The sequence below is a fragment of the Lissotriton helveticus genome, chromosome 9, assembly GCF_964261635.1.
Source record: "Lissotriton helveticus chromosome 9, aLisHel1.1, whole genome shotgun sequence".
Taxonomy (NCBI): Eukaryota; Metazoa; Chordata; class Amphibia; order Caudata; family Salamandridae; genus Lissotriton; species Lissotriton helveticus.
In genome coordinates, this window is record NC_136070.1 from 242277265 (window position 1) to 242297179 (window position 19915).

A 19915-nucleotide genomic window follows, 5' to 3' on the forward strand; every position below is an offset into this window, starting at 1 on the left:
TTACTGAAGCTCTATATGAACAACAGAATCGAAGGCAAGCCGCCTCATTCGCGTTGGAAGGAGGTTCCTGGTTTAGGGTGGGTGGTACACAGCAGGAAGAGCAGTATTAAATGAAGATGGACTCTGTGGGTAAGCTGCTATAGCGTTACTGCACTGCCAAGTCGTCACTGCAAAAACACGAATAGCAAAGACAAGTTTGAAAAATACATTCAGACATAATGGCCATATACTCTTGGGCCAATTACATTCCGTTTTAGAAAGGAGACTCACTTTTACATCCTATATCTGGCCGGTCTTGGCATGCCTCTGGGCTTATTTACTTCCACGAGTGGCTCATTTGTGAATGAGCGCCACAGGAAACAATCCCGTATAGTTAGCCGGTGTTCGCCATCACCTAGCTGGCCTCTGTTGTAGCCTCACAGCTTTCCAGTTGACAAAAAGCCACAATCCAGTCAAACTTCAATTATTCGACAAATTATTATTAATTAGAATTTTCCTTACTTGCCGCTACAACCGCAAGCTGTTGCCGTCCTTAAAAAAATTACAATGTGTGTAAGAAACAGCACATCACAATAAAGCACATCACGTAAATAAAACTGGTCTTCTGCAGCCAACCCGAACGCAGCAAGACATTTCATGATCCTCGCATGCACTTGCACAATCAACTAAAACTCCACAGTGAGAGTTGCAATTTAGAAACCACTGCTTCAATAAAACACCTATACTGTCACCAAACGTTGCGCTGGTGCGGGCACTCTGATATACAACAGCGAAAGGTTAGAATCAGAACTGTGATTTTCTCTGACAAAAACATAAGCGGACATTTTCAAAACCACCAGCAAGCAATGTTGGACAAGGAAGGTTTTGTTTCTCAAAACTGTCCAATTACCGATTCTGCTGAAAAATAAAGGTGAAATATTGATTCAAGACATTGTTAATGGTCAAAGAATCATTAAGAAAGCCTTCATCATAACTTCCTCAGCAGGAGGCAGACACAAAGATGAAGAATAAATGCCATGGCTCCTGCAGCCACCGGGGTCAGTTTCTGCATACAAATCCAAGCAGGGGCAAACGTACAAGCAGAGAGACAGAAGACAGTAGATATGCACGCGGGGACTGGCTTGCCAGGCAGCGAAAAAAAAGTGTATCACGCCGCCAGTAAAGCATCCAATCCCTACGTGCACATCTTTTGTCCCATTTGTCTCCCCGTGTGCACACTGCAATCGTATTGATTCCAAAAGGCCTCTCATGGCATAGCAGCGCATGCGCTGCTTTCGCCAGGCCGAGACGTAAAAAAACACTTACCTCGGAACGGCCGGCAGCTGCCTCACCCAGTTATCTTCCTGCCTTTAGTCCCCGCATCAGGAAGCCCCCGGGCTCCCATGCTCCCCAAAGCCATTGATCTGAGCGCCGTGGTTTGGTGCTTAGATGGGAAAAGGGAACCTATGCATGTTCACCACCAGGCTGTGCATTACAGCCTGGTAGGGAACATGCAAAGTGCGCATGCACTGTTTGGCCAGCCCAAGAAGGCCGGCCCAACAGTCATGCACACTTAGGGAGCACAAACCACTCTTCCCCTGCTCTGGCCAGCCCTGCCCGCCCCCACATTGAACAAGCCCATCCTGGTATCGGCCAGCAACCCTCAACTCGGGCCTATTCAGATTTTTTGCACCCTTGTTGCGTAGACGGGGAGAGAATACCATACAAACGTAAAAACTGTGCCTACAATAATCTTCTCAATTTCCACGGCGGTGGGCACAGTGTTTTGGCCTAGAGTCGACCAGCCCCCTGGAAATCAGTCATTACAGAGTCATTTGGTGGGGCACACATTCTTGTCGCTCTTCCTGATCTCTGTGAGGAGGGATGGTAACAAGCTAGGTGCAGCCTACTTACACCGCTTTGTTCTTCTACGGTGGTTACTCCACCTTGAGACTGTCCTGCTGGGCAGAGCATCCTGGCAGACTAAAGGCCAAGTGATGAAGGTGGTTAGGCCAGGACACACGAAAGGGGAATCAACCCATACAAGTTCCAAAGAAGCAGACCTGAATCAGCATCCTTCGCCCGCAAAATCGGTACATAGATGGGAGCCCAAGACCGGTCGTTGTTCTTTGTTGTGGTCACTTCTACAGAGGAACTTTAACGCCACAGAGTTCTCAGAGGACTACAACACAGCCAAGGATTGGGGTTGCATTGACAGTCAACTCCCAAGAGGCAAAGGAACATCGCTTGGAGTCCGATCTGAAGGAGGAATTACTGGACTGTCCGGAGTGCCAAGACATCCTGCCTGCGAGCAGGGAATGAAAACTCCAACTATAGATGAGAAGCATATCACAGAGGGGACTGTTGTAACTGTTCCACAGAGATTCGGTAACCAAGTGTGGCAAACAAATCGCTGTTCTGCTAAGCTAGGCAGTGCCTTCGTCATTTATCCTGGTCATAGCTACTAAGGCACCTGGAACAGTGTATCCATGTGGTAGGCCTGATTGAAGCCAGGAGAAGCCCCTTTAGCTTGAACTTCACGTTCACTGGCACCACCCATGTGATACGCACAAAAATTCCTCCCTGCCCATGCAACAGTACTCTGATACACAGACGGGGAAGGTGTGCCACGATCTCCATCAAATGCTTCTTGCTTAGACACTCCCAAGAGGAGATACAGCAAGAGGGGAAGGTAATCATAGGCAGCAAGAGGGGAAGGTAATCATAGGCAAAGGACAAGTGAGCGACAACACAGAGGGATAAAGACAGGAATTCCATGCTTGTGTAGAGAATCAAGATTGTCAAAATAGCCAAGGGTACCTCATTCAATTAATGGTGCACCGCGGGTGAGGGGCAGCAATATGGAATGCAGGTTGGCAGATGGAAGCGGAAAAGTGAAAGGTGTATATTGTTGTTGGGGTCGAGGGCGAATACTTGACCCAAACCAAACATACTGTGATAACAGAGATACGGCCACAGAGCATATGCGCCTGACCAGGTCGATGTTCTACACAAAGAAGGGCAAGTAGCCATCATCCGGTTTAACAAATTTAAAGGGAAAATATTAGCTACACAAGCTGAAATACAGGGTCATCTCTTAATAGTCCGCATATCACTTGGTACCTGCACCATAACCCTAGGCACGGTGTACGCCCCCAACGATAACCAAGAAACTTTCCGCAAAACTGTGCTCTCGCAGGTCATAACTTCCCCAGATGTAAAAGTTACTAACCTTTGGTAACGTAATATCTCGTAGAAACACAGTCTAGTCGTAGATTCATTAACTTTTGAATTCTCCCCAGGTACCAATCTGGATCTACACATATTTCATAAGTACCTCTGCGCGCCGGGGGACGGCGTCCTTCAGCTCCGTGAGTACGTCGACTCTAGTCATAACGTCAGTGGAGCCATTTAAGTCCCCTCCGCCGCACAGACGTCAGTTTCTTCTGTGAAACCTTCCACACCAGAACGCAGAGCCATGAAAGAAATCGGTTGTGGAAATAGTGTTCCATAAAGATCAAAAATCTTTTAAATATTAATAAATAAGAAACATCAAATGGTATGTTAATACCAGACACAGATTTTAAAGAACAGCCCAAAAGAATCAACGCAAGGTATGTGAAACCATGCGCCCCATTGAATAACCCTCATGTAAGGGAAGAAAACTTTACACTCTACAGTCGATTCCTCAATGGTAACAAATAGCACGATAATGGCAAAACAAAACCTAATAAAACAACACCAAGTTGTTTGTTAAATCACACCATTACGCGACATATTGATAGTGTCAATACAAGGTATGCAGATACCAAACAAAGACTTCCAAAAGAAGAACAAATAAATCAATACTGCCCACCGGTGTCTAATCCAGTGTGAAAAAGAAACTACACCCCACTCTACTGACTACACACATTTGGAAGTGGATGGTATGGCAACTTTTAAACAAAACCTATGTGGCCGTGCCAAGTGGTCTGTTGAATCCCCACATAAGTTGAGAAAGTGATCACTGGTATATAAAACCAGTATTGAAAAAGGATATAACCCTTACCTCAGGGGTTTTTCACAGAACAGGGAGGATGGGCAGGGAATTACTGAATCTGCGGCTAGACTGTGTCTCTACCAGATATTATGTTACCAAAGGTAAGTAACTTTTAGATCTGATAGAGACGTCTAGCTGCAGATTCCTGAACTTTTAAATTAAATCCCATAGCTATACCTTACTGGAGTAATCCTAAAAAAGTTCAAGGAGAACCAGCCGGTCAGAACTAACAACCGACCAAATGTACGTAGAAATAGCAGAAGAACTTGGCTCTTAATGGAATCCATGATCACGGTCACAGAACATATACATAAAAAACAACCCTACAGCCCGAGAGAATCAGCCCTTGAAGGAAAAGGGGGAAAAAATAAAGAACCATTTGTCAGTTATCAAACATTATCCTCTATCCCCTAAGAGTAAAGAGAACTTGATGGCCAAAAGACCGGAATGCAAAACAAAAGACATGCAATCTGCATTCTTTACAACAATAAAGAGATATCAGAGAAAATAAAACCGAAGAAGGACTCTCAGAACTCATTCTAATATATCAAGATGAATGAACACCAAAAGAAAGATAAGCAATAATACCTCCATGATATAAAGCATTTTGTTTGAACAAAATGACCACTCAAAAGGTTACATAATGCACTGTAAAGAAACTAAAAGGACACTAAATAGATTTGAATCTAATAAAAGATATTCATTAATTATGCCAGTTGTATACATTTTTTGATACAAGATGTATTATCTGGAAACAGAATATGTATAAAATTGTGTCGCAATTGACTCAGAGTGGCCTGACAACTCAAAGAATTTTCCTGGCCAAAATTTACTGCTGGACTGCAAGTATCTACAAAGCTTGCCCCCGCCTGCCCTTCAGTGTCATGGTCCAACAGTCTGAACATGACTTCGAGCCGTGGCACGCTCAAAGTACCAAGGCAAGCAAAAAAAAGAAGCAACCACAACTCACATTAAAACCGCTTTCCGTTCTTTTTTTAATTAACCGAAGGACAAATATGGATTTTGCAAAAGAGAACGCACCTATTGGTGCAGTACCAGAAAATAACAGAAGGAACATTTTAAACATTAAAAAGGAAATCACATATAAAATGAATCTTTGTTAGCAACAAGCGCATGCAACAACACCTGTGATACAAAAAAATATTAGTTTTCAAGTCCGTCTCAAGAAGTAACAGCCATGATTTCCCAAGGACTTGTGAAATACAGAGAAAATAGATACATACCCATGAGGAAAGGAAATATATAACCTCCAGACAGATGCAAAAAGTGATGAGGGAGGATAACAAGATGAGCTTCCTATAAAACCTAACAACTCCTACTATGAATTGTATGACCGAAAACAGGTAAGGAATCAACAGCTAGAAGTCTCTTTCAGATGGTTTCCGGCACTCCCTATCACACAGCGTAAGATACAGAGTTCACCTCACAAAATCTGAACTTACTGACATAAATCTTCAAAATTTGAAGCACTTATAATAAATATGCAGATATGCAGTCTGCTCAGAAGGAGAAAACAACTTGCACCATAAAACACATAGCCAAAAGAACTTTAACAAAGGATGAACCACAAGAGCATGTATTCAAAAGAATACAAAGCATAGGCTCTGAATCCACCAACGTCATAATGAATATGCATACCACTAGAGTAGTGAGGACATACTACGCAGAATACTCTAACGAGTAAAGACCAAAACGTAAAGTCTACAGAATCTAGCGGTCTCCCATCCAGGTAATAAGCAGGATCGACCCTGCTTAACTTCTGAGATCAGACGAGATCAGGTGTTTCAAAGTGGTATGGCCGTAAGCCCCTATATACCAGACTTACCACTGGCATGCCAACATGTCCCTATGAGAGGCAACAAAAGTATAAAACCATGCACACTTTTGCATACAGAACTCCCCCAAAAAAGCCTGTCTCAGTTAATCTTCCATACAAGAAGACTCGACTCTTGACAATTATCTCTTGAGCAGCAACCTGATCCTAAGAGGCCAAGGGACAAATGGAAACCTCCCTGGGTCATCTAAACCCATATTTTCACAAAAACACTGATATTTTCCAGTCAAATCAAGCCAGTATAAGTATATCACCTGATGTTAACCGTGTCTTATGACTCCAAAATAAACTCTGTAGGGAGTACATGAAAGACACTTTTAACTCACTCACTTACAAAACACCTTCACAATTCACAAAAACCAGCTTCGCTGTAGTCACAGGCGTCGAAGCAAACCTGAGTGGCACTCTGTCACTCAGGTGGACCCCGATGATGAAGCAGGTCACCAACCAGGTTGGTGAGTGAGGGGTTTATAAAAAAAGAAAGAATTCTTTCTTTTCTGCATCTTTCTCCATCTTTTACTGATCACGAGGACACTGTGTCCTGGGGATACTCTCTTTGTTTTTTCAATATCATCGAAACCAATACCAACTTAAACAAGCATTTGCAATGCAATAGGTCTCGCAATAGGTAAGTTTGAGCTATTGGTCTTGTAAAAGACAATCTTTTTATTATGTGTTTGTTTTGAAAGTTGTTAAAGTAATAATTCTGTCATTTACAATGTGAATAGTTTTAACATTTTCAAGTGTGACACTTATAACCTGTGTTCCGCTGAGTGATGTTGTGGTGGTGCCGAGTGGTGCTGTGTTGGTGCAGAATGATGCTGTGGTGGTGCTGAGTGGATGCTGATTAATGCTGTGGTGGTGCTGAGTGGTGCTGTGGTGGTGCTGAGTGGTGCTGTGGTGGTGCTCAGTTGTTTTGTGGTGGTGTAGATTGATAATGTGGTGCTGCTGAGTGATGCTGCGTTAGCGTTGAGTGATGATGTGGTGATGCTGAGGCTAGAAAGGTTAAAAAAAAAAAAAAGTGTATCAGAGGGCAGAAGTTTAGAAATAGAAAGGATAAAAAATGCTGTTGTTGTAAATGTATGTGTTGGGGACAAAGTAACAACACCTTTTTTTGTAATTGCCAATTACAATTAAATCTATTTATTCTTATCATAAAAAAAATGTAATCCTGGTGAGGAAAACCAGATTGGGATGTTGGAAGTACAACAAGCTGTTGGTATTGCTGTGGGGAGGGTGGGTTTAGAAATCCGAGACATGGGTTTGCAGGGGTGAACATTTTGAAGCAGGGTGCGAAATTGAGGTACAGTAGGGCTTGATCAGACTTGAGTTTGAGTTGAGTTTAAAGTATTTGTTGAGCGCGCTTTCACCAGCGGTTTCATGGCGCTATGACATGCAGATCTCCGGAGTGGAAATGGCAGAGGGGGGAACAACGTAACAAATAATCTTCAATGGCATACTTATATGGCCTGTGATAAAAATGTGAACAGCATTGGTAAATTAATTTTATTTGAGCGTTATATTTTGTTTTTGTGATGTGATTTGTATCACATATTTTGATGTATTGACGGAAACAGGAAAAGACAAGTTGTCTGCCACACTTGGTATTTATGTTGTGACTTGTATAATATATTTAGATGGAATGATGGAAACAGTAAAAGACAATTTTTGTGACACACTTTGTATTTATGATGGGATTTGTATTTTTGTTGTATGCAATGATGTAAACATTGAAATACAAGTGTTGCTACACAGTTTGTAAATAAGATGAGTTTTTTCACATATTTGGATGTAATAACGGAATCATAATACAAATTGTGCGTCCCACTTTGTGTTTATGATGTGTTTCAAATATTTTGATGCAAATACGGAAACAGCAAAGTACAAGTTGTGCACCACACATTTTTTATTTATGATGTGTATCACATATTGGGATGCAATGATGGAAACAGCAAAATACAAGTTGGGTGGCATAATGTAGTTGTGCTGAGTGGTGCTGTGTTGGTGCGGAGTGAAATTGTGGTGGTGTTGAGTGATGCTGGTGTAGCGCATAGTGATGATGTGTTGATGTTGCGTGGTGCTGTGGTAATCATGAGTATTTTGTTGGTGTTGTGGTGAGGGGTGTTTTTGTGGTGCTGAGTGATGCTGGGCTGGCGTTTGGTGGTGATGTGGTGTTGCTGAGTTGTGCTGTGGTGGTGCTGTGTGATGCCGAGTGGTGCTGTTGTTGTGCATATTGATGTTGGTGTGGAGCTGAGTGGTGTTGTGGTGGCGCAGAGTGATGCTGGTGTTGGGCAGAGTGATGCAGGTGTTGCGCTGAGTCATGCAGGCATTGTGCAGACTGAATATTGGAGTGGTGTTGACTGATGCAGAGTATGGGGTAAGTGATGCAGTGGCTGCGCTGAGTGTTGGAGGTATTGTACTTAGTGATGCAGTTGTTGTGCAGAGTGATACAGTAGTTGCATTAGTGTTGAGTGATGCATTGTTTGTGCCGAGTGTTGTGCAGAGTAGTGTTGAGTGATGCTGTGAGTTGCGCTGAGTGATGTAGTTTGTTTGCTGACTTATGCATTGTTTGTGTAGAGTGTTGCGTGGAGTGATGCAAGTGTGGTGCGTAGTTTTGCTGCGTTACGCTGAGTGTTGCAGGTGTTGTGATGAGTGTTGCAGGTGTTGGGATGAATGATGCTGTTTTTGCGCTTAGTGATGCATGTGTTGTGCTTAGTGATGCTGTGGTGTTGTAGAGTTGTGTTGTGGCGGAGGCTTCCAGATGTATAGTGACGCTGTTGTGGTGTTTGTTATTGATGCTTTAGTGGTGGCGTATGAGTGTATTGTAGTGTTGCTATGGTTAGTGTGTGATGTGTCTTTTTGCTGAATTGATGTTGTGTTAGTGTTTTTTAGTAGTACGTTATAAATGTAATGTGTATGTCCCAACTGGTGCAGAAGTAGTTCACGAGAGCCAGTCACCTCAGGGCCCTGGTGCAGCGAAATCCAGCCCAACAGAGCCAACGGCCCACTGCCCAGTGCACACTCGCCACCTTAATCTGACTGTTAACTATTTCATCAGCATGTGATATTTTCTTTATCGCTTCTTTCACTCCGTCACTTGCAAGGTTCTTTAATTATTTGATGATCTGTTGTTCATCCGTTTCTTCTAGCACGTTGATGAAATCGAATATTTCAATCCAGGCAGTAAATCTGCAGCCAATATTCTGTTTGGGGCAGCATTGAAGGGAAGAGGCAGATTCAAGAAAGCTATGGTGCCATATTAGACACGGGTCTCTGCACCTATTGGAACTTTTTCAATTTTGATGACTTTTTGCATTGCACCGAGCACAACCGGCGTCTTGGATGGTTGTGCGATTCAGATACCAAAGGCTCATTAAGCACAACCCCAATGCGTGCATTTGGATGGTTGTGGATACCTCTTGCTACTTTGAACGCACTGGTCCCCATCCAGAACTCCATGTTGAATGCCTGGTTGTACGTTTCTGCAGCAAACTCTCAGGAACAGCACGCTTGTTCCTTCGGGCTACAGATCCCCCTAACTCATCGCCAGTTGCAGCACCCCCCCCACCCCACCCCCCTCCCCCTCCCAGCTTGGTAGCCGGCAAATGACCACACCACACCCTGAGCTCTTTAATGCATGTCTTTATTCTTCAGAGTGCAACCGTTAACTGCACGTACTGCATCATGAACTTTATTAACACCCAACAACACAAACAATTACGTCATTCTCTTACGAAATCCGTCGGGGACCAGAAGAGTCCTGCTATTCATATCTACAAGACACTACCCCATCTTCAGTCAGCATACAAATGGACAACTGCAGACACAACAAGCCACATAGGTCATTTTGTCCAGAAGCCCAGCTGTGCCATTATACGTCACTATAAAGTCTGCACGTAGTGCACAAACAAAATATTAATCTAAAAAGCGTAATCCAACAAACTGTTTTGGGTGATCTGCCTACATAAAGCATCCTCTACTGTGCAAAATGGGGTCTTTTACAAACATATGCCAGACTTGCCAGCAGATGTCTCTAGTGCCTTTAAATAAAAACAAAAAAATCCATTCAAATGCACATATGTGAGGCGAAGAACGCTCTGCGTGGTCTATTGGGTTGTTTTTACAACTTTAAAACATAGGCGGCGGGAAAAGGTAGAATGAGTGGACTGGGAACACGTGCGCAAGGAATGCACGTTTAGTTGTTTTCTTATATAACAGGAATTACATTCTAGCCCAGATGCTTTAAGCGTTTGCCTTGGTAACACTGCTGGGGCCCTTAAGAAGGGTTAGTAAGCCACGCCTCCTTTAAAGACCCGGCCGACCACCACTACAGCACGTAGGGTAAACCACGTGCCCTACTGCGCCACGAGGATCACCCAGGGTGAAGCTGTTGCGCACTTATTCAGCCCCAACTCGGCGTTCTCTGAGTTGCAGATCAAATCATATGTAAACACGCACGTCACACCAAACCGACACCCGTAGCTCCGAACACTAAACCTAAAGTAACACTCACCTTGTTACCGGCTGATCCGAGGTCAGTTCCCCACTGCTAAACTGGCTGTACTACTGCAAAACCGAAAGTGCGCGCATGCGCACGGTGGCGGGGCTCCTTGTTACACAGAAAACACTGACCCTCCTTGTCTTTTTATCCCCAAAAGTCTGCACTTCAAAAGCCTGATGTGCTTCACGCTCTCCTCCCGGCCGCTCACATGTTTGGACCCGCCCAGTTCAATGTCCACCAATGGTTACTAGGGTCACCGAAACCCACCGGCCACTGAACGCGCTGATAACCAGAGGCGTTCTTGACGCATGCGCTCGCGCGGTCCGTCACAATGTGCCAGAAAACGTCAGCCCTTGACGTTTCCTGTCGCATGACATTGGTTCTACATCGGCACTTTAGAAGCAGAGCTGCTGGAGCGCCTCGGAGAAGTGCTAACGTTCTAAGCCGCAAGCATGCCCTACGTCCTCATTAGCACGCAGATCCGCATGGTGAGTACAGTGTGCACTGAGTATGCAAAACAGGCTGAGGTGAGAAGTCTCCAGTTAAGCGCAGGAATCTCCCTTTGTTGACTTTGGCTAGAACATACGCTGGAAGATGCAGTTACACTAGAAGGATCAAATTTACAGTTACTTGTTGCCCATTGGGCTAAACGGGCGTTGGCCCCTTCCCTCCCCTCATATGCAATAGCCTGGGCTGCAGCTTCGAGGTGCTTTTCGCAGGATAAACCTGGTCAAAGCACTGTTCGGGAAACGGGCATCGGAGCAAACAATTTTTTTAGCGCGACAAGTTCAGCTTCTCTTGCTATTGCAACATGTTTTCATAGGAGGGGGTAGCGGTTACCCGTGATTCACAAAGCTTAGCTCATTGTGTGGGTTTTCGTTGTGCACTGTTGTTTTAAAGGAGAGAGCATGATTGCCTATTAGCACTGGGATATTATGCGGCACATTTTGTGATAGTATAACTTCGTTAATTTGTACATTTTTTACATTTTAATTCGTCATTTTTACACGTCTGGGCTAAGGTTTCACCTCACTAGTAATAGTTACTCGCATACAGCAAGCAATACGTAACTAAAGGTGGCTGGTCAACTATTGTGCAAGACCTTCCACTGTGCAACTACATATGGGCTACTACATTTTAGTAAGCTTTCATCGGTCTATACTAGAAGCACATTTTGTTATGTTAAAATCTCCAAATGACATAAAAATGAAGTAGTGTGTGGCAAATCCATAATGATGCAAAAAATGCTGCAGCTGCAGAATTCCATAATTCCAGTGGTCCTGCTTAATAGTTGGGACAGGGTCTTTTAAAATATCGTCCTGTAAGGCAGCAGTCCAGACCTTCTGAGTGAAATCTCCCTGGTTGTCTGTTTTATCCCAAAAGGAAGGCCAGGTAAGGTCCAAGTATTGATGTTGCTTGAGAGCCTGTCACGCAATATTGGCTGTAGGGTAATGGCTTGGTGATAACATGTCACACAGTCTATCTATACAGTTCTACCGGTCCCTATATAGGCAGCTGTGCAAACATCCCGTAACTGTGCTTCTCTCCCGCATACTTGCTCTGTGGCTCAGTTTGGCTTGGACAGGACATGATCAACACAGCAGGGACACGCAAGAGGTACATATATCCCCCTGTGCCTTGTTGAGTGCTGCTGGGTGCTAGCTAACCTCTCTCAGTCCACCTCTCAGAAGGCCTTTGTCTGCCTGTCGTGCTGTGTGTTTGGAGGACAGACCTGCAATAGATTGAAGAGAGCAGATCTGCATGGCACTGTGCATGGACAGCACCTGGCACTATGTTCTCCAAAGCGTACAGCAGCATGGTATGCCACAGACGGCTCACTACTCGTGTGGTCTACCACTTGGTCCTCTTTATCATTTCTGCAAGTGGCAGTTGGTGCTGGGACTTCAAACTGGAGGGATAAAAAGGGTGCCAAGCTCTAGATCTGAGACACACACACATTTCAAAGGCTCAATTAAAACGCATATTGGCTGCAGAGTGGGTGCCAAGCTCTAGATCTGAGACACACACACCTTTCAAAGGCTCAATTAAAACGCATATTGGCTGCAGAGTTGCTGGTGCTCAAACCACCCCATTTTTACCGTCAGCTAGCGCCTGCCTCACCTTCTTTTACCCTATGTCCTTTTCAGCAAGGGAAGACCTGTGGGTTAACACACCTGCTGCTGAGACAGTCCAGATGCCTCCCTGTTTTTTTAATGAGCGCATGAAGACTGGATTTTAAAATCAAGCGTAGTGCCCAGAGACCAGAGTTAACATTTTATATCAATAAAGAACTCTTGAAGAACACAAGTAACAAACGAATGTGATTATTGCTGTTAACCTCATCAAAGTTATCAGTTTCTACAATTTCTAAAGTGGTGCACCTTGACCTTGTTTAAAGTATACCATAGTTCATGTCTTGAACCAACATTGTAACGGTGGGTGTTTTTGAAGTGTGCACACATATTGTCCCATATACTATAGTGTGGGTCTAAACTAATACTGTGAGAATATTTGACCAGGTGCTGTTCTGTCGGGAATCCTCCACCGTTGTCCTTTTTCTGTTAACATTTTATATGTTTGTTATTTGCCTTTTGCTTTTCTGCTCAAGCCCGCTCTTTCCTTACCATGTGCTTTTGTGTATTTTGACAACTATCACATCACCCGGAGGCTGTCAACTGGGCCTCAGCACTGTTCATCCAGCCCTCTGTCTCCTCTCTGCTCCCTGTCTTCCCTTTTAATATTTCCCCACCTGCCACTCTTCACATTTCACTTTTCTTTTCTTTTTTCATTTACCATTGTCATCTTCCTTTTGCCTCTACTTCCCTGCTCGGTATAAATATCCCCATTACAAATGTAGACCAAAAAAAATATCAAAATGACCTAAAAGCAATCACTGTCAAGAAGACATTCACAACAAAACATAGATGGTGAGGAAGACTTGGAAGGAATAGAGTGTGCAGTAGAGAGTAGATTAGCAGACAAGGTAAATGGAGATGAGAGGTTCAACATGTCTAATGTGTTGCTGCTCAACATACCGGCCAAAGGGTTAGGGCTGCTTGGGTTTGAGAAACATATTTTGGTGCCTGTTTTATTAAGGAGAGGAATCCAAAACATACAGTTGATTACTTGTTTGAAGATAGATCTAAACACCTAGAATATATGAATGAGTTCCTGCACTGTTAAAATTGTTATCGCATACACAGAAAGAGTGCATACATAGTGCTGAAGCCCTACACAGATAGAGCAGAGTCCAAGCAGATAGAGTTGAGCTCATACCATATACTGTTGGGCTCCTTTATAGACAGCTGGTTTTTTGCACTGAACCAGAGATGATTCCCTGTATACATAGACATTAGCTCCTGCACAGACAGTCACTGAGGTGAGCCATTTCACAGGCTGAGATGAGTTTTTTAAGTAATCATTCCAACAATGTAAAAGCTGATCCTCTGTGGGGTTGGGTAGTGAAACAGTTGACACCAGCTCATATTCTTTGGAGTTACTGCCCACTGAGACTAGTCTCCAACATGGCCTGTCTCTGATATAATTTGAGGAGGAGAAGGTGGGAGTGAGAGAGAAGGCACTGAGAAGAAATCTTGTAGAGCGAGGTAAAGTGGTAAGATAGATAACCATGAAAAAGAAAAGAGCAAAAGTCTGAGAGAGAATATGGAGCAGAAAGAGGAGAAAGAAATGAGGAGAATGAGACTAAGAGGGGAAAGAAAGAAGGAGTTTGAATTTGGAGGTAACAGAGAGAGTGATGTGCGAACAAGTAGCACAACGATGATGCCCAGGCAAACTGTACAGGACATTTGACCCATTCTTTTTGCTCCATTCTTCACCGGTAGTCTGCCTGTCCCCTTGTCAGTGGGCAATGCATGTTCTGGCAGTGGATGTTGAAGATACCAATGTCCACCGAAGCACCTGGGGACCTGGGTATTAATCCAGCTTGGAACTTGAAAGAAAATTGTGCAGGTCTGGGAAACCACTCAGTCATACTGTGCCTAAACTTTAAATATGTGAGATGCTAGTGTATATAAGTGTAATTCAAAGATTTTAACCCCCACTTGGGATCACTCCCCATAAAGTACAAGTCTCCTTTGTTCTGCAGTTAAATCTGTGCTATACAAATATCAACACATAAATGATTTTACATTGTGAACAGGTAATCCTCTTATTCCACTCTGTAAATGCCTCAACCATTTGAGCTCTTGATGAACCATACTCATTGTGTGACAGCCAGACATAAGTCCCCCATAGTTTTGTTTATCCATGTACATGCGCCACACTTTTTTGGGCTTAATATAAAGCTCTATTTCTCTATGTCTCTGGGAACTCTTTCTTGTGCTTATTGGGAGATAATCTCACGAACATCTTATTATTTCCTGGAAGCATTTGTTTATTATGTGGTGTATGTTGCTGTAGTAAGAAAATACACCTTTCCAATAAGGCTTTGGGGCTTTCTTTATGTTGGTCTGAGATAAACACCAGATATAGTACTTGCTTGTTATCATCTTCCAGAAATTTGGTGCTCGCAGGTTGGTGGACACTCTTGAAGCTCCAGCAGTGCTTAATTTCTCGGGGGAAACTACTGGCAAAGCCAATAGATCTGGCTTTATGGTTTAAATCTTTTATTGAATTTTCTCAAGGAACAAAACTAGAAGGCTTTGCGATATCAGACATTCGTGGTTTGTTCAGTGTCTATGCGTAATCAAAAAGCAAACGGAACGCCCACTGGGTCTGTGTAGCGACATAAAGCGTTTGAAATGCCTTGAAACTTAAAAACCACTCCCACCCCCCTCTGTCCACCAAAGAAAAAGTCAGTTTCATAACAATCTGCATAAGGAGGCCAAGAGACACTCATTTGGACCTGCGTGTTCGTGTATTCTTTGATGGCTGCGGGTGTGGTAGTGGTGTGTCTGCCAGTCGAAGGAGACGCAGGTATCTGGGACGGCTCAACTCGCGAAATTCCCCCTTGAGCAATGTCAGAAAAGGGCGTCACAGTTCCGGAAATTCCTCCCCTTTCCCGGCCTGTACTAGACAACTGTGCCATTCAAAGCACCATCCACAACCTGTGTAGCCAACTTGTGTGTGGGGGACTGTGTGTTGTTCTCCAGTGTGCCACAATGTTTTGGGTAGCAGCCCCCAGGGCAATGGCGATGAGACGGCACCTGCGGGACTTCAGTGGGTACATCAGGGCGTTGGGCAGTCCCAGCAGAATGTAGGCGGGAAATCGGGGCAGCTGAGTATCCAAGGGGGCATCTACCTCGTCTATGATCGTGTCCCAGTATTCCCCTATGTGTTTACAGCTCCAGAGTAGGTGTTCCAACGTGCCTAGTTCCCCACACCCTCTCCAACAGCGGTCGCTGACATGAGGATCTGCCTGGTGTAGGCGCTCTGGTGTGCGGTACCAGTATGTGGCTACCTTGGTTAGGGTTTCAGTGAGACCAGAGTGGTATGCGGAATGCCGCGCTCTGTGATAGATCCCGCTCCACTCCTTGTGTGTGAGGGCCCTACCCAGTTCCCGCTCCCACCGACATCTACCTGCGTTGTATGTGTGGGTGTTTGTAAGAAGCAAATGTTGATAGAGGTCAGAGATTAATTTCTTCTCAGAGGTGCTGGTAACCAGCCATTTCTCATAGGGGGTGAGGCGACGTTGGGCTCCTGGTTTAACGTCAGGGTGAAGGGCCCAGTGTCGCACCTGCAGATATGCTAGCCTATCCCCTTCTGTGATAGCTTAGGCTTCCTTCATCTGCTGAAAAGAAAAGATGCTTTTCAGGTCGAAGAGATGCCCTAATGCTTTGCAAGGGGTGCGTCGCCAGTTTACAAAAGGTTTCGGGTCGAGACCCGGGGTGAAGTCGGGATTGGCGAATAGGGGTGTCAAGGGGGAGGGAAAGGACGTCAGTTCATGTTTGGTAGCTACCCGGTCCCACACCTCCATGACTGTGCTAGTCCTCTGGGATGCGTAAAGATTAGGTGGCCTGTGTCTCCGTGGGAGAAAAGGGATTCCCTGCAAAGGCATACCGGCCACCGCCTGGTCTTGAAACAGCCAGTTCTTACTCGATTCCAGCTGGTACCATTCCACCAGGCTCCGCAACTGTGGCGCGTAGAAATAGAGTTGGAAGTCCGGGACTCCCACCCCGCCATATGCAGGTGGGAGGGTTGCGATGTCGTGTTTGAATCGTAGGCGGCGGCCCTGCCAGATATAGCGTGCCAGCTCAGACTGCGTTCGTTGGATCCAGCCTTGAGGTGGTCGCAGGGGAAGGGTCTGGAATAGGTAGAGGATCTGTGATAGTAGTGTCATTTTGGTGGCTGCTATTCTCCCAAGCCAAGAGAGTGAATGGCGGCTCCATCTTCGCAGCTCCTCTCGCAGCTGTGTGAGGAGTCTGGTGTAGTTCGCGTCTACCGTGGCCGGGATGGTGGGGCCTAGTAGGACTCCCAGGTAGGGAACCGTGGTGTCCGACCATTGCATGTCGTGTTCTTCTCGGACTTCAGACAGGGTCTCGGGCGACAGCGAGATGTTGAGGGCGATCGATTTATCCTCATTTACTTTGAACCCCGAGGCGAGCGCAAAGCTATGGAGTTCCACGAAGAGCGCACGTAGTGAGGGGACCGGATCGGTAATGGAAAGCAGGATGTCATCGGCGTAGAGGCTGATCTTATGAGTGTCACCTCCGAATTTAATGCCTTTAATGAGTATGTTGTCTAATTCTCTGTGCTAGTGGTTCCATGTATAGGGCAAATAGGATTGGGGAAAGGGGACATCCCTGTCTGTTCCCCCTGCCAATCGGGAATCTGGAGGAGGTGTGACCATTAACGCGTACCGTGGCATTGGGTTGCCTGTAGCAATTTAAGATGCGGTGCAGAGTGAGTCCCCGAGACAAAAAAGAAGCAGAACTTGCTCTAGATAGGGCCAGTGCACCCTATCGAATGCTTTCTCCGCATCGATGGTGAGAAGCATGCAGTCCGGCCGTGTCCGTGACCCGGCCTCAATGAGATGCAATACTCTCCTAGTATTGTCGCTAGTTTGTCGCTGGGGTATGAACTCGGCCTGATCTGGTTCAACGAGTTGTTGCATGTACGGCGCGAGTCAATTTGCCAGGATGCCTGTATAGAGCTTAAAGTCAATATTCAATAATGAGATCGGCCGGTAAGAGCCGCAGCGGGTTTTATCCCTACGTGGTTTCGGTATGACCAAGATGGATGCCTCTAGTAGGTCTGCGGGGATCGCGCCCGGTTGGTCGAAGGAATTAAAAAGGTCTCGGAGAAGTGGGGCCACCTGATGGCAGAAGGTCTTGTAAAAAATCGCCGGATATCCATCGGGTCCCGGGGATTTCCCGGGTTTTAGGCGGTAGATTGCGGACACTACCTCCTCTAGAGCTATTGGCTTGTCCAGGAAGTTAGCCTGGGCTGCATGTAGGGACGGTAGCCGCGCCTCCTGTAGGTATGTCCGACCTGCCTGGAGGTCAAGGGTGTCGCCCTCATAGAGAGACTGGTAAAATGCCCCAAAGGTCTCTGCTATATCAGCGTCCTCCGTGACTAGCTCTCCCCCCTGCGCTCGCAGGGCCTGCACTCCCTGTCTTACGCGCTGCTCCCTCAGTTTGGTCGCCAACAGCCGTCCACAGCGGTCCCCACCTGTGTAGTATTTCTGCCGAAGACGGAGAGCTGCATTCTCCGCCATGTCTTGGTCAAGAGCGGCCAACATTTTCCGCTCGGTGCAGAGTTGGCGCCAGGCCCTCATGGCTCCGGTGCGGTGGTGCATTTGCTCCAGTTCCGCCACTCGCTGCGTAAGCTCTGCTCGTTTCTGTTCTCTGACCTTATTGTTGGCTGAGGCCACGGAGATGAATTCGCCTCGCAAGACCGCTTTAAGGGCTGGCCAATGCGTCATCCGTGTGGTGTCAGCGTTGCCATTGTGGGTCAAGAATTGCGTAATGGCGTTTTTAATCCGGTCCACCGTCGCGGGGGTATGAAGAAGGGATTCCCGGAGGCGCCAGTGTCGCTGTGGAGCTGGCATTGCCGGTAGAAAGAAGGTGGCCACCATTGGTGAGTGGTCGGACAGCGAGGCCGGTAGTATCTCCACGTCCTGGGCTCGCGCAACTAGATGGGATGCGCAAAGAAAGTAATCTAACCTCGCGTAGGATTTGTGAGCCCCTGAGTGGTAGGTATAGGCCGTGCTACGTGGATGGAAATGTCACCAGAGGTCGGTAAAACCAAGCTCCCGGAGGTGTGCGTGTCCCGATTCGGAAAGGGCTCCCACTTGCCCTGTCCGTTGGCAGGAGCGGTCTGTTGTGTTGTGAAAAACTAAGTTGAGGTCCCCCTTATCAGTAAGTGCTGTTCTGTGTTAGCTGTGGCTGCTGCTAGCGCTGTTCGGAGGAATTCTTCTTGTTTCTCATTGGGTGAATAGATTGAACCCACCAAGAGTGTCATGCTGGCTATTAGGAAGCGGTACACTAACAATCCCTCCTTCAGTTCCGCCTCCCGCTGCGGCACTTTGCACGTTAAAGATTTGGATACCAGTATCGCCACCCCGGCCGCTTTTTTGGATGTGGATGAGAAAAGCTGTATGGGAAAGGCCTGGGATTTTAATCTGTGGAGGTTCTTGGGTAGGAGGTGTGTCTCTTGGAGAAGGCAGATGTCGGCTGCGGAGTGTTCCAGCTGGGACAGAACCGCTCGGCGCTTGATGGGATTATTAAGCCCCCGTACATTAAGAGAGAGGACCGCGAGTCTAGTGTGTGCCAGCATTAGTCAGGACAGGTTCTAAAGCTCCAGTAAGTGTGCGCAGCGACCCGAATGTAGGTAAAGAGAAAAAAAAAGAAGACGAAGGTGGACAGAGGGATCCCTCCCAGCACAACTCCCCCCTCCCAGAACTACAGATCCCCCCGGCCCTCTCCTCCCCCAACCCCCCCCCCCCGACCGTGCCCCACCGCCCCATCCCCATTTCCACCCGGGGATCCCGAAAAACGGACCCCTCTGCCCCCCACCCGAACCCCAACTCCCCAACTGTTTGAGTCCATAGTCCCAGTCCTGTCAGAACAACACAGGGCTGCGGTAGTGTTTCGTGTAGGAATGCAGTCTCGTGGCGACCTCTGTGGCCCCCCGTCCGACCCCCAGCACAGTGCGGTGCCCCAATAATGGAGCAAAGTCCCAGGCCTGCTCCCTTAATGTGCAGGTCTGTAGTGTGTTACCTGCGTGGGCGTCTGGCCAATTCGCCCCCCGTCTCCCCCCCCCCCCCTTCCCCCTGAACCTGCAAAATGACAGATGCTGAAGTTCTCTCCCCCGGAGGCGAATCAGTTCAGTGAGGCTGTGTCCTTGGCCACCTCTTGGATGGTGTTTTCCATTTCAGTTTTGATAGTCTGTGCATCGGGACGGGTATCGGCTCTCGCATGTTGTCGTCGAACGATCTGCTGCCGTCCATCCCGGGATGATCGTCTAGGCGGTTTTGACGGAGTGCTTTCTTCAGGCTGGTTGATGCCCAGTAGGGAGCATGTTTCCTGAAGGGAGCGTAGCTGATGCAGGGTGCCGTTCCATCGGAAGATCAAGCAAAAGG

General features: G+C 46.4%; 2 protein-coding genes across 2 annotated transcripts in view; one reads left to right on the forward strand and one right to left on the reverse strand.

Moving 5' to 3' along the window:
• Positions 1–10686, reverse strand: part of RMDN3 (regulator of microtubule dynamics 3) — a 149434-nt gene extending 138748 nt beyond the window's left edge. Inside the window, exon 1 of the mRNA XM_078659823.1 lies at positions 10387–10686. The gene's annotated coding sequence lies outside the window, so the exon portion shown is untranslated. The remainder of the gene's footprint in view (positions 1–10386) is intronic.
• Positions 10687–10705: 19 nt separating this feature from the next.
• Positions 10706–19915, forward strand: part of GCHFR (GTP cyclohydrolase I feedback regulator) — a 107827-nt gene continuing 98617 nt past the window's right edge. Inside the window, exon 1 of the mRNA XM_078659824.1 lies at positions 10706–10862. Coding sequence (XP_078515950.1) covers positions 10827–10862 — 36 coding nt within the window. The 5' untranslated portion in view covers positions 10706–10826. The remainder of the gene's footprint in view (positions 10863–19915) is intronic.